The sequence below is a fragment of the Euphorbia lathyris genome, chromosome 8, assembly GCF_963576675.1.
Source record: "Euphorbia lathyris chromosome 8, ddEupLath1.1, whole genome shotgun sequence".
NCBI lineage: Eukaryota > Viridiplantae > Streptophyta > Magnoliopsida > Malpighiales > Euphorbiaceae > Euphorbia > Euphorbia lathyris.
Window position 1 is genome coordinate 11,261,224 of NC_088917.1, and position 14,587 is coordinate 11,275,810.

General features: G+C 37.5%; 1 protein-coding gene across 1 annotated transcript in view; it reads left to right on the forward strand.

Moving 5' to 3' along the window:
• Window positions 1-2,000: 2,000 nt before the first annotated feature.
• Window positions 2,001-14,587, forward strand: part of LOC136202708 (sister chromatid cohesion protein PDS5 homolog C-like) — a 39,600-nt gene continuing 27,013 nt past the window's right edge. Inside the window, exons 1-18 of the mRNA XM_065993489.1 lie at window positions 2,001-2,246; window positions 2,963-3,169; window positions 3,289-3,470; window positions 4,090-4,216; window positions 4,304-4,501; window positions 4,921-5,445; window positions 6,818-7,381; window positions 7,635-7,711; window positions 8,186-8,237; window positions 8,994-9,080; window positions 9,163-9,264; window positions 9,441-9,542; window positions 9,765-9,866; window positions 10,043-10,144; window positions 10,321-10,422; window positions 10,599-10,700; window positions 10,877-10,978; window positions 11,155-11,256. Coding sequence (XP_065849561.1) covers window positions 2,145-2,246; window positions 2,963-3,169; window positions 3,289-3,470; window positions 4,090-4,216; window positions 4,304-4,501; window positions 4,921-5,445; window positions 6,818-7,381; window positions 7,635-7,711; window positions 8,186-8,237; window positions 8,994-9,080; window positions 9,163-9,264; window positions 9,441-9,542; window positions 9,765-9,866; window positions 10,043-10,144; window positions 10,321-10,422; window positions 10,599-10,700; window positions 10,877-10,978; window positions 11,155-11,256 — 2,937 coding nt within the window. The 5' untranslated portion in view covers window positions 2,001-2,144. The remainder of the gene's footprint in view (window positions 2,247-2,962; window positions 3,170-3,288; window positions 3,471-4,089; window positions 4,217-4,303; window positions 4,502-4,920; window positions 5,446-6,817; window positions 7,382-7,634; window positions 7,712-8,185; window positions 8,238-8,993; window positions 9,081-9,162; window positions 9,265-9,440; window positions 9,543-9,764; window positions 9,867-10,042; window positions 10,145-10,320; window positions 10,423-10,598; window positions 10,701-10,876; window positions 10,979-11,154; window positions 11,257-14,587) is intronic.

Consider the following 14,587-nt stretch of genomic DNA (forward strand, 5'->3'; position numbering starts at 1 on the left):
GAGGCCGTTGAAGTCCGTACGTCCCTGGTCCAGCTTGAAGTATCGGGTAGAAGTGCCCGCCGACATGGCACAGGATATTTGGACCTCGTTTCCCGAGGCGGTCGTGCTTGTATTGTCTCGGTTCACTCTAGCATGGACTCCTTCGGACTGTGAGGAGTAGTACATGTTGTGGTACTACCTGCATTCACACCCTCAGCTACTACCGGAGATGCATGCACCCGGACCGACTATTCATACTCGCTCGAACAGCGAAGTGGTAAGTGATTTAAGTTTTAATCAACTGATTTACAAATGTCAAATTATATTTAATGAAATGATATTTATTCATTTTGGGGTTTTTCTTTTGCCAGTGGGTTAGCCGTTTCGCTAACCGGGGAGAAGGTGCATTGGAGGCGATAAGCCTTCTTGATGAGGATGTTGCGACTGAGTGGAGACAGTCGTACGACCAGATTTTGGATGCTTGACATTCGGCCAAGTGATTTATGACTGTGTTTTAGTAGTTTTTATTATAGTTGTACGGATTATATCTGTATTATGTACTTGGTATTTTAGAACTTTAATTATATAAGTACGTTGTTTATTACTAACTGAAACATATATACAACTAATTGAAACATAACTGAAACCATCCAGAATTATACAGAAACCATTCATAATCAATCTGTAACTTGACTGAACAAAACTGTAACTGAAAACATCCAGAACAGTACAAATTTCCTACAGAATCAACCTGAAAGATATATACAACTAACTAAAACATAACTGAAAACATCCAGAACTATACAGAAACCATTCAGAATCAGCCTGTAACTCGACTGAAAAAAACTGTAACTGAAAACATCCAGAACAGTACAGATTTTCTACACGTAACGTATGATTGTGCTGACCAGTTAATCCAGCCTTAGCCTTTATCCCCCAACCAGAAAGGTCTGGCCGTTGATAGGCTTTAATCTCAAATTTACACTTGCACGCTTTAGTTTTTCTTATTAACCCTGCATCATTCATTCTCCCTCTATAGCGTTCACCCCGTGAACATCTCAATTGCTTTTGATTTCCCCTATGTTTATGCGAAGATATTATAATCTCAAACCCAATTCGAATAGCTACCTGTTTTGCCCAATCAACAACATCTTCACACGAAGGGAAAACGGTGTCCGTTATAAAACGGGAACTGTAATCAATGCTGTTGGTCTGCCAATCTTCTAACGGTACCTGAATATATAAAAAATGCATAATAGGTATTAAAAATACGTGCAAAATTTAAAAAGTGGCATTCGAGTGCATAATAGGTATTAACAATACGCGTAAAAAATAAAAATTCGGGGAGTATTCGGGCAGCTTGCCCGTTAAAAATTAAAATTCTGAGCTTGTTCGGGCCTTTTATAGGCTAAACGGGCAGGCTGCCCGTTAAAAAGTAAAAAACGGGCCAATATTGGCCTAAACGGGCAGCCTGCCCGTTCCACCGTCGGTCGGAACGGGCAGGTCACTCTGCCCGTCCCACGACGGAATGAGTGCAGCGCGCGGCCCGTTCCGCAGGTGGAACGGGCGGTGCGCGCTGCTCGTTCCGCAGGTGGAACGAGCGGCGCATGCCGCTCGTCCGCAGGCCGAACGGGTAGTTCATCCGTTCGGCTTGCGGATCGAACGGCATGAGCCGCCCGTTTAGGCCATATCTTAAAAAAAAAAATTAAAAATTAAGAAATGAATATTTAATTTAAATTTAGATCATAAGATTACCTCGTGTTCCAAATCATGGTCTTCAGAAATGCTTGGGTCCATTTTCGTTAAAGTCGGGTTTTTAGATTTGGAAGAGAAAGATAGAAAAAAAATTTTGAGTTTTAGTCAAAAATAAATGAGGAGGGCATAAATATCAAAAGGGTGCGATGGAAATGGAAAGTATAATAGCTTGTTATATAGCAATACCCAATAAAAAATGGGCGGTAAACGTAAATAGCCATCCACGGCTTTAATCGCAGTCATCCAAACAAACAAAGCCTCAAGTCAAAACATATTACATATGCACAAAAGAGGAAAGAGCAGAAGAAAAACAAAAATTGCTAAGGAAAGTGTAGGCATCAGCTATCGGAACGCGGTCAGAACAATATGGTAAGGGAGAAAGTGTAGGCATTAATTCATTTACAGAGAGAATGGCATCCTTCGATGAAGAGCTTGAGCAGCAGCTTATGGAAGCTGGAAATAAGCTTCTTGCCCCTCCTTCTTCCGTGGATAAACTTCTTCCTCTCCTCGATGTAAGCCCTAATTGTTCCAGAAATTTTGTTTTTCGTTTCGCGAATACTGTGCTTGTCTCGGAATTTATTGTTGCGCTTCACATGGAATTAGGAGATTTTGTCTATTTGTTTGTTCTTCCAGCTCCTGTTTTTCCACCTTTTTTTTTTAATTTTATGTGTGTCCGTCGAGAAATTTGCAATCTGCGTTTAATTTTTACTTTTTTCAGTCTTTTTTTTTGTTGCATTGTTGATATATTATTTGCGATATTATACATAGACATATCAGTGTGTCTCAAGGAAAGGATATACATATTGATATGAATGCCTCTTGCATTGATGAGAATTGTAGGGTGAGAACTGAAAAAAGGAAACATATTGTTCAAACTGTGAAGATAGGATAATGATCATAAAGCCCGTGAACTTTGCACATGTTTTCTGAATAACTTTAACTTGAAAACTATGTTGTACGGACACTTCTAGTAAGTAGAGTTTCTGCATTTAGTTTAAGTGTCCATTTTCGTTTGTAGGCTATTATATGAAGGTTATGTTTTAGAAATAACATTTCTCGTATCCGTGCACCATAGCTTGAAAATTTCAGGTTATGTAGGTCTTCATTAGTTATCTTTATGCTTAAAGCTGGTACTTAAGAGCAGTTGAATTGAGCATACTTGTTTATTTGTTTTGAATACAAGTGCGTTTGCTTAGTCCTGTGTTTTCTGTCATCCCTGTTCCTGCAGCAAATTGAGATTTGTCTATCGAAAGTGGAGAAATCCCCTACAGAATCAACGCAAAGTGCACTTGCGCCGTATAAAGTTAGTCTGAAAGCATTGCTTGCGGATCAACTTTTCAGGTATTCAGAGATGAGAGCAGCAGTTGCTTCTTGCATTAGTGAAATAAACAGGATAACTGCACCAGGTGCTCCTTATGTTGATGATCGGATGCAGGTACACTAGTGCATGTGGTTCTTACATCATAAAACTTTGGCAGATTAGTGAAATATTGAATATTGTATTTGCTTTGGGTCATCTGACTCAATTTTCTTAATAATTTATCTTGCATGCAGGATGTCTTTCAACTAATTGTATCATCATTTGGAAATCTGTCCGACAAGTCCAGTCGATCATATGATGAAAGGACTTCAATTCTTGACACTGTTGCACAAGTTAGGTCATGTGCGGTGATGTTAGGTGTTGAATCTGATGCACGGATAATTGAGATGTTCCAGCATTTCCTTAGTGCTATAAGGTATCCACTAAGGGCTTTAGAGGAAGAACCACGTTTTCTTGCTAATGTTTCATCACGTGCATTTTAAAGTCATGGTTTTATACTTACTGGGTGGTCGATTTTATTATTGCATGATATGATTTCATATGGATGATTTTGCATGGTTCCTTGTTTCCCATAGTTGTTATTCACATCTTACGTTTTTATGGTTATCATATGCTGCTTAAAGTTGGTCGGAGTTTCATGGTCTTGAATGTTTGAGTTCATATTTAAATGCTTGCTTAAACATTGTAGAAATATGAGGGCATGCCAGTAAGGATTGCTCAAAGGCATGCATGCAGATAATGCATTATTGTGAAGTAATATACTAAAAATTCTGCTCAGCATGGTCCAAGGATTTCACTCTGGAGGATACCATAGTTGTGGGGATGCTTGATATTCAGGGAACTGGCTATATAATTCTTTTTTTTTTCTTCCAAAAACCCCTTTAATTTAAGCTGATATCTTCCTTCTTTTTTCAGCATTATTTTTATGGCCCATTTTCAGTATCTTGTAAGGTTATTCTGCTAGGTTTTCATACTTGCCATTTCACTGTTGAACAAAAAAAGGGTATCAATCAAGGATCTATTTTTCTTTTCAGGGATTATCACCCAGAGAATGTCTTTACATCTATGGAGACAATAATGGTTCTCGTCTTACAACAACGTGAAGATATCTCTTCAGAACTACTTTCTCCCCTTCTAGCTACTGTGAAAAAGGGCAATAAGGTTAACACTGTTACTATGATAATTTGTTATCTTTATTTTATTATTATTACTATTTGGTTTTTGGCTCACTTTGTTTACTGTTTTCAGGAAGTTCTACCTATTGCTTGTAAGTTGGGAGAGAAAGTCCTTGAAAACTGTGCTAATAAAGTTAAACCTTACTTGCTACATGCTGTGAAATCTTCGGGTGTCCATTTAGATGGTTACAGTGATGTAGTTGCTTCAATATGCAAAGAATCGTCTAGTTCTGTTAAGCAAAATGACACCCTTACTGCTGATGAAAATAAAGTACTTTTCTCATCCTTCATTTTATTCCACATTCTGATGATTTACTGACAAATTAGCGTGGCATTTGATGTGTCAAGATACTTAACTGATTGTGTATGTTACATTATGACAATTTTCCCCACTTTGTGATCTCTGGAAAGTGTACTCCACATGTTAGGGATTTCTAATTCATGTAAGTGAGCATTTTAAGAACCGTTTAGAAAGAGTTGTAGGTTGGAAGTGAAATCCAACCTGTTTACCATTCCGCTGAAGTTTATTGCCAACTGTTTTCATCTGAAAGATTGTTTATTATATATGCCTTGTATTCCCTGCTTTTACACTGCTCTCTGTTGTTGGTCTCCGTTGTTGTTGTTGTTGTTGTTGTTAGTATTATTATCTGTCAATTCTATTTTCGTACTTGATACTTTATTTTTATTCAGGCTGGTAAAGAAGCAGGTTCTCCTAAACTAGCTGATCCTATAAATGGTAAGTCTCCCAAGTCAGTTGTGAGCAATGGTGGTTCACAGACTTGTGAATATGAATCCTTAGCCGATTCATGTTCCTTAAAGAAGCAGGATGATAGTACTCATGCTGATCAGTCAAAAAGTGTTGATATTCCAAGCAATGCTGATCAGTCAAAAAGTGTTGATATTCCAAGCAATGCTGATCCTAATAGTTTGGATGCTGAGAAATTAGTTCATGATGAAAGCAAGCCTGAAGAGGCTAGCAAGGAGGGGAGAAAAGTGAATTCATCAACAAAGTCGGCTGAACCTTCTTGGAGTTCTCACTTTCATACTGAAAAGGATGCTCAAAAACCACTTGATGATAAAGCTGTTAGCAAGGATATTCTTAGCTCACCTCATGAAGAAACATTTGTTAAAGCTGCTATGGCTTCTGAAAATAAAAAGGAAGTTGGTACTAGTCAGCCTTCCTCTCCCAAGGCACTTGAGGGTGAGTCTGGTGCTGTTGCTTTTCCTTCTAAAAGTGAGAATCTTCCAATGGCTGCACACTCCAAGAAGAGGAGTTTGATCAAAGATTCTAAACTATCTGCAGATGATGTTTCTAGAAAGACTTGTGAGGAGATAAGTGATTCTGAAGCAAAGCTAAATAAACGATCAAAGAAGGAGAGTTCGATACAAAATTCTAAACCATCCATAGGTGATGTCTCCAGAAAGACTTCTGAGGGAATAAGTGATTCTGAAGGAACGCTAAATAAACCATCATCAAGAAAGACACCAGGTAAGATATCCAATGAAGAGAAAACTCTCAAAACAGCTTCATCCAAGAAGGAAATTGGTGCTACTAGTGAATCACAGTCAAACCCACTAAAGAAGCCACCTGAGAAGGTGGATGTCAGCAGCAAAATTGGTGATGGATCGTCTTTCACTCTAGTTGAGAATAAGAAACAACGAAGTCGTAGAATTTCTCTTTCTGAAAAGAATGTGAGCAGAGGTTCTATTAGAGATGATGATAAGGTAATGGCTTTTGATTCTTTGCTGTTCCTTATCTGTGTATGTGCTAATTCCATATCATGAACTTAAAGTTCATGCTTCCTCTTCCCCTGACATACTACCTTCCACAACTTCTCATTTAATGTCCAATATGATACAGAACTGATTGTGTATGTTACGTTATGACAATTTTCCCCACTTTGTGCTATCTGGAAAGTTTACTCCACATGTTAGGGATTTCTAATTCATGTAAGTGAGCATTTTAAGAACCGTTTAGAAAGAGTTGTAGGTTGGAAGTGAAATCCAACCTGTTTGCCGTTCCGCTGAAGTTTATTGCCAACTGTTTTCATCTGAAAGATTGTTTATTATATATGCCTTGTATTCCCTGCTTTTACACTGCTCTCCGTTGTTGTTGTTGTTGTTAGTATTATTATCTGTCAATTCTATTTTCTTACTTGATACTTTATTTTTATTCAGGCTGGTAAAGAGATAGCAGAAGAAGCATCCCAAGTCAGTTGTGAGCAATGGTGTTGCACAGACTTGTGAATATGAATCCTTAGCCGATTCATATTCCTTAAAGAAGCAGGATGATAGTACTCATGCTGATTAGTCAAAAAGTGTTGATACTCCAAGCAATGTTGATCCTAATAGTTTGGATGCTGAGAAATTAGTTCATGATGAAAGCAAGCCTGAAGAGGCCTGCAAGAAGAACGGGAGAAAAGTGAATTCATCAACAAAGTCGGCTGAACCTTCTTGGAGTTCTCACTTTCATACTGAAAAGGATGCTCAAAAACCAGTTGATGATAAAGCTGTTAGCAAGGATATTCTTAGCTCACCTCATGAAGAAACATCTGTTAAAGCTGCTATGGCTTCTGAAAATAAAAAGGAGGCTGATACTAGTCAGCCTTCCTCTCCCAGGGCACTTGTGGGTGAGTCTGGTGGTGTTGCTTTTCCTTCTAAAAGTGAGAATCTTCCCATGGCTGCACATTCCAAGAAGTGGAGTTTGATCAAGGATTCTAAACCATCTGCAGATGATGTTTCTAGAAAGACTAGTGAGGAGATTAGTAATTCTGAAGCAAAGCTAAATAAACGACCAAAGGAGTGTTCGATAAAAAAATCTAGACCATTTATAGGTGATGTTTCCAGAACGACTTCTGAGGGAATAAGTGATTCTGAAGCAAAGATAAATAAACGTTCATCAATAAAGACACCAGGTAAGATTTCCAATGAAGAGAAAACTCTGAAAACAGCTGCATCCAAGAAGGAAATTGGTGCTACTAGTGAATCACAGACAAAACCACTAAAGAAACCACCTGAGAAGGTGTATGTCAGCAGTAAAATTGGTGATGGATCATCTTTCACTCTAATTGAGAATAAGAAGCACCAAAGTCGTGGAATATCTGTTTCTGAAAAGAATGTGAGCAGAGGTTCTATTAGAGATGACGATAAGGTAATGGCTTTTGATTCTTTGCTGTTCCTTATCTGCGTATGTGCTAATTCCATATCGTGAACTTAAAGTTCATGCTTGCTCTTCCCTTGACATACTACCTTCCACAACTTCTCATTTAATGTCTAATATAATATAATCCATCTGTTTGTCCTGTTTTGAATTAAAACTCTCATCAAAAACTCATTTCGAAATGATCTACTTGTCTGTCTATTTTATTTGGAACTGAATTTTGCAATTAAAAATACTTTCTCAGGGATCTGAGGCTCCGAACTATGATCCTGATGATCTGGTTGGTAAAAGGGTTAAAGTTTATTGGCCAGAAGATAAAAAGTAAGCTCTTTCCCCGCCTCTTTATTTCACTTCTTTTCCCTGGGAAATAGTCAGAGCCAAGTATTGATTGATTATACTGAGAATTTTTCGGTCAGAGATGTTGCCATTTTATAATGCCAATTGCTATCTGAAGCTAGTGGTGATAAGGGTTGTTTTTTTTACCGAATGAAATCTCCCTTCGGGGTTGTCTCACTGATAACGAGTTTTTAACATTTTAACATCTGCTCTATGCTGAGCCAACTGTCTTTTCTGCCCATTTCTCCACCCACAACAAAAGAAAAGGAAGGGGTTTGCAAAAATTAAGACACATGCACAGCCTCTTTCTGAGATATGGGCCTAGGAACCATAGAATCTGTGCTGCACCCTTGCCAATTCTCTGTTTAAAAAATCACAATTTTAATATTTGGTTTTTGTTCATTTTAGGTGTTGAAATGCAGTGTATTAATTTCCATATTTCATGATATGGCTTTGCAGATATTATAAAGGTACAATTGACTCTTACAATGCTATGGAGAAGAAGCACAAGGTGAAGACTCAAATGATTCATGTTTGTTTACTTATGTGTTTTTAAATTCTTGTCACTTACTGGGATCTCCTCAGCGTGTTTATATGTGTGATTTTCTGATTCAGAGAGGGGTTAAGAGGAAGAATTTTTTGAAGGTTTTAACCCTAAATGAACAAAGAAATTTCCAAGCTAAAACCTGGAAGAATTAATAATCCCCAAATCTTGGGGTGTGAACCCTAACTTATATCCATTGAGAGGAAATCAGAAAGTTAATTGATAAAAAGTTGCATCTTACAACGAAAAATATGAATTTATACTCCCTAAGCCCTAGGACTAATGAATTACAAGAAAACCCACATTTAAAAAACATAAAGGACACAAAGTAAGGCTAAATAAGTAAAATACATAAATTAAAATGAGGAAGGATTAAAAGAGAAATTAGCCAGAGAGGAAAGACCAATTATTTTCCCTTTCCAAGAGCTAAGAACTCGTAAAGCTGGCATGCCTCGGAAATTTCTTTTCTTCACCATTTTTCGTTTTCCTGCTTCATTCCTCGGTTTCGACTCCGGGTTTTTTCTTTGGCTCTGAAATTGTCTTGGGAACACCTTGAATACACTTCCATGAATTAATATCGTCATCATTAAGTAAAGCAGCTTGATGATTTACGCTTATCCATTTTCCATTCTTCATTGACTTGATGTCCTCATCATTTTCATGAAATTTTTTGTATTCATATGTTAATCAGTTACCACTGCCATTATATTTTCTTTTCTATAGGTTCTCTATGATGATGGGGACGTGGAGATCTTAAATTTCAAAAGTGAAAAGTGGGCATTTATCAAAGCTGCTCATGTGCAAGATGAAGTAAGTGGCTTTTGATTATTTTCTGCGTATTTGCTAATTCTATATATTAGGAAAGGAAGTTAACTCTTGCTACTTTTTAAAGGTCTCTCCACCAAAATCAGTTGCAAAATTAACAAAAGATGTGCATCAATCGGAGATCCCTGAGACTTACTCCAAGAGGAAACGTGCATCAGGCAATGAAAAGGTAAGGGTTTAAAAGGGTGAAAATCATAGTTGTTTCATATGAGACATTCAGGATGAGTCCTGAGTATATATATTTTAAATAGGAGAAACAGCATAGCTGTGGCTTTTGGTTATTTTCTGCGTATTTGCTAATTCTATATATTAGGAAAGGAAGTTAACTCTTGCTACTTTTTAAAGGTCTCTCCACCAAAATCAGCTGCAAAATTAACAAAAGATGTGTATCAATCGGAGATCCCTGAGACTTACTCCAAGAGGAAACGTGCATCAGGCAATGAAAGGGTAAGGATTTAGAAGGGTGGATTAGTTATGTACAGGCAATGAAAATGTAAGGGTTTAGAAGGGTGAAAATCATAGTTGTTTCGTATGAGACATTCAGGATGTGTCCTGAGTATACATATTTTAAATAGGGGAAACAGCATAGCTGTGGCTTTTGATTATTTTCTGCGTATTTGCTAATTCTATATATTAGGAAAGGAAGTTAACTCTTGCTACTTTTTAAAGGTCTCTCCACCAAAATCAGCTGCAAAATTAACAAAAGATGTGCATCAATTGGAGATCCCTGAGACTCACTCCAAGAGGAAACCTGCATCAGGCAATGAAAAGGTAAGGGTTTAGAAGGGTGAAAATCGTAGTTGTTTCATATGAGACATTCAGGATGAGTCCTGAGTATACATATTTTAAATAGGAGAAACAGCATAGCTGTGGCTTTTGATTATTTTCTGCATATTTGCTAATTCTATATATTATTAAAGGAAGTTAACTCTTGCTACTTTTTAAAGGTCTCTCCACCAAAATCAGCTGCAAAATTAAGAAAAGATGTGCATCAATCGGAGATCCCTGAGACTTACTCCAAGAGGACACCTGCATCAGGCAATGAAAAGGTAAGGGTTTAGAAGGGTGAAAATCATAGTTGTTTCATATGAGACATTCAGGATGTGTCCTGAGTATACATATTTTAAATAGGAGAAACAGCATAGCTGTGGCTCTTGGTTATTTTCTGCGTATTTGCTAATTCTATATATTAGGAAAGGAAGTTAACTCTTGCTACTTTTTAAAGGTCTCTCCACCAAAATCAGCTGCAAAATTAAGAAAAGATGTGCATCAATCGGAGATCCCTGAGACTTACTCTAAGAGGAAACCTGCATCAGGCAATGAAAAGGTAAGGGATTAGAAGGGTGAAAATCATAGTTGTTTCATATGAGATATTCAGGATGAGTCCTGAGTATACATATTTTAAATAGGAGAAACAGCATACCTGTGGCTTTTGATTATTTTCTGCATATTTGCTAATTCTATATATTAGGAAAGGAAGTTAACTCTTGCTACTTTTTAAAGGTCTCTCTACCAAAATCAGCTGCAAAATTAAGAAAAGATGTGCATCAATCGGAGGTCCCTGAGACTTACTCCAAGAGGACACCTGCATCAGGCAATGAAAATGTAAGGGTTTAGAAGGGTGAAAATCATAGTTGTTTCATATGAGACATTCAGGATGAGTCCTGACTATACATATTTTAAATAGGAGAAACGGCATAGCTGTGGCTTTTGATTATTTTCTGCATATTTGCTAATTCTATATATTATTAAAGGAAGTTAACTCTTGCTACTTTTTAAAGGTCTCTCCACCAAAATCAGCTGCAAAATTAACAAAAGATGTGCATCAATCGGAGATCCCTGAGACTTACTCTAAGAGGAAACCTGCATCAGGCAATGAAAAGGTAAGGGATTAGAAGGGTGAAAATCATAGTTGTTTCATATGAGACATTCAGGATGAGTCCTGAGTATACATATTTTAAATAGGAGAAACAGCATAGCTGTGGCTTATGATGATTTTCTGCGTATTTGCTAATTCTATATATTAGGAAAGGAAGTTAACTCTTGCTACTTTTTAAAGGTCTCTCCACCAAAATCAGCTGCAAAATTAACAAAAGATGTGCATCAATCGGAGATCCCTGAGACTTACTCCAAGAGGAAACCTGCATCAGGCAATGAAAAGGTAAGGGTTTAGAAGGGTGAAAATCATAGTTGTTTCATATGAGACATTCAGGATGAGTCCTGAGTATACATATTTTAAATAGGAGAAACAGCATAGCTGTGGCTTTTTATTATTTTCTGCGTATTTGCTAATTCTATATATTAGGAAAGGAAGTTAACTCTTGCTACTTTGTAAAGGTCTCTCCACCAATATCAGCTGCAAAATTAACAAAAGATGTGCATCAATCTGAGATCCCTAAGACTAACTCCAAGAGGAAACGTGCATCAGGCAATGAAAAGGTAAGGGTATAGATGGGTGAAAATCATAGTTGTTTCGTATGAGACATTCAGGATGACTCCTGAGTGTACATATTTTAAATAGGAGAAACAACATAGCTGATGCTATGGCCTTCATGTGCACTTTTGAATCTTTACCCTGCATTTTCTGGATTGTTCGGTGATAAATGGAACATTAATCTTTACACTATTTTATATAATGTGCTTTAAATTCATGGTTCCTCTTCCTTGAAATACTACCCTTCACAACCTGTCATTTAATGTCTAATAAAATGCAATCCATCTGTTTGTTCATTTTAGGAATAGATTTCTGTAACATTTTGACACTGATAAGTCTTTTTAACATTGGTACAAGTAACTCTAGTTTTGTTTTTGTAATGTTGATCCATATGATGTGAATTCTGGTCGCATAATTATCCACATAACATTTCCTTTGTCGAGCATTTTCCTTTTTCCTAATACTATATATTCAGTTATTTTCCACCTTAGCATTACAAAAATATTCTATGGAATAGAACTCTTATAAAGTGCTCACCTTTGGAAATGATCTACTTGTTTGACTATTGTATTTGGCACTGAATTTTCAATTAAAAATACTTTTTCAGGGATGTGAGACTCCGGACTATGATCCTGATGATCTGGTTGGTAAAAGAGTTAAAGTTTTTCAGCCGCAAGATAAACAGTAAGCTGTTTCCTTCTCCTCTTTATTTCACTTCTTTTCCCTGGGCAATAGTCGGAAATTATTGATCAATTGTCCAAAGAATTTTACAGTCATGATGTTATACCATGTGTGCTGTGTCACGGGGCGCAGTCTGGCCAAAACCCGGTGTGGCGCCAATACTTTCCTTAAGTCTTGGCCAGCCAACTCTTACCGAAAGGGTCTATCCTCTTTTAAGCGTCCCATCAATGCCTCGGTCGGTAATCCGTCTCAGAAGGTCTCCATGTGTTCAAACCTCGCCCTAGAAAAGGCACGCACTATGGGCTATCTAGGAGCCCATAGTGTCAGTAAAGTTCCTCTATATGGGGACATCGCCTCCCTTCACGAAGGATATATGCCCGATTCTCCTGTATCTACTGGACTAGGGTGGATTTTTTAAGCAAGTACTGGCAATTGACCCAGGAGTGGCGGAGATCCAACAGCATGTGTAGTCCCTTTCCCCTATAGTGTTTCTTATACAAACTTAGCCTCTACCGTCGGCGAACATGCTCCATTCTCCACTCTATGTCGAAGTCTTTTTGTAGCCTTGCCCATGCTTGGGGTTGAGTTTGCCTATGGGCCACTCTCCCCCTTACACTCTCCCCCACTTAGAGGATCAATGTTCACGTTGATCGGGCTCGCCCCCTTACACGCTGCATCCTTGCCAATTCACTGTTTTAAAATCATGCTTTTAATATCGTTTTCTTGTTCATTTTAGGTGTTCAAATGCAGTGTATTAATTTCCATATTTTATCACATGGTTTTGCAGATATCATAAAGGTATAGTCGACAGTTACAATGCTAGTAACAAGAACCATAAGGTGGTGATGGGCATGGCATCTCTTCGGTAGGTCCCAAACCAAGGCTGAGGAAGTAATAACGCGACGAATCTCGATGAACAGGGGAAGGCGTATAACCTCCATGGCGTATCATTCCTCTCGACATAGCGTATCACTCCCAACGTATCCAAGGGGATTACTTCTTGAGCAAGGAGACAAGTCTAACACCAGTCTACCCGATTCATTTTACTGTTTTGCCATTGTTAATTGCTGTTTTGCCATTTACTCTTATTTGCTAGCGTGCCAATATATTCCCTTTATCCTACCAGTAGGAAGTGAAACCGGCTTTGAGGTCTTTGTTTTCACTCTATTTGGGTATTTAACACCTATAGGTTGTAAGGATGAAACAACTTTTTATCAATCAAACAATATTTCTCTTTGAGAGTAAATATTTCTATTTATATCTTGGGATTAACTCCTGCTAGTCTAACTAGTGAAGAAACTCTTGTTGATTTATGATCAAAATCAACACGTTCGTCTTTACATCTATATCAGTTGGTGAAGACTCGATGCCTCATGTTTGTATGGTTATGTGTTTTCATTTCCTGTCACTTCCTGAGATCTCCTCAATGTGTTTATATGTGTGTGAATTTCATTAACCACCGGACATATATTTTGTTTTCTGTAGTTTCTCTATGATGATGGAGATGATACTGTGCAAGAAGAAGTGACTTTTGATTATTTTTTGTTCATTTTCTGTGTATTTGCTAATTCCATATATTAGGGAAGGAAGTTAACTGTTGCTCTATTTTTTAAAGGCTCTTTTTAAGATGTGTATCAATCTGAGACATGCATCGTTCAATGAAAATGTATGCATTTAGAATGGTGAAAATCACGATGTCGTAGTTGACTACTAAAGGGGACAGAGACTTCTGCATAGTTTCTTCCCGGCCCCCTTACCTAGTGATTGACATTAGATTAAGTTGATCCACCCTAATCCATCAGGGACTAGGAGATAGGTATCAGTCTTGTGCAAGAGAGTCTGACGTCTCTATTGGGAAGTAGCCTTGTGGACAACATGGCTATTGGAGCTCATAGTACTAGCTCCTACGAGGGTCGAGGTTGTATACAAAGGAAATATTACGGGATGGTATTTGGAAGAGTGTTACAAGGATCGGCTTAGGTTTTGCCATGCTCTCGGAAATACGAATTGACAGAACCCATACAGGGGCCAAAAGTAGTATTTCCTATAAAGTCATGCATAAGTGATGCGTTGATTTCAACAATTATCAGTATACCAATTTGGTAACAGTTTAGGAATGCGTTAACTCAACAAAATTTTACCAAATACAGGGGTTAAAATAACTTTCTTTTTCTATCAAATTATGCACAAGTCATATGTTGATTTTAATCATTAGTGACAGTTGTGAATACATGATTGTTCAATTGGGGATTGGGGGTGATTTTACACGTGGTGTGTAAAAAAAAATTTTTTTACTAAATCGAACTTGTCCAAAAAAAAATTCGTACATATACATGTTATAATCTGAGTGGTCAATAACCAATTTTTAAGTATGAAT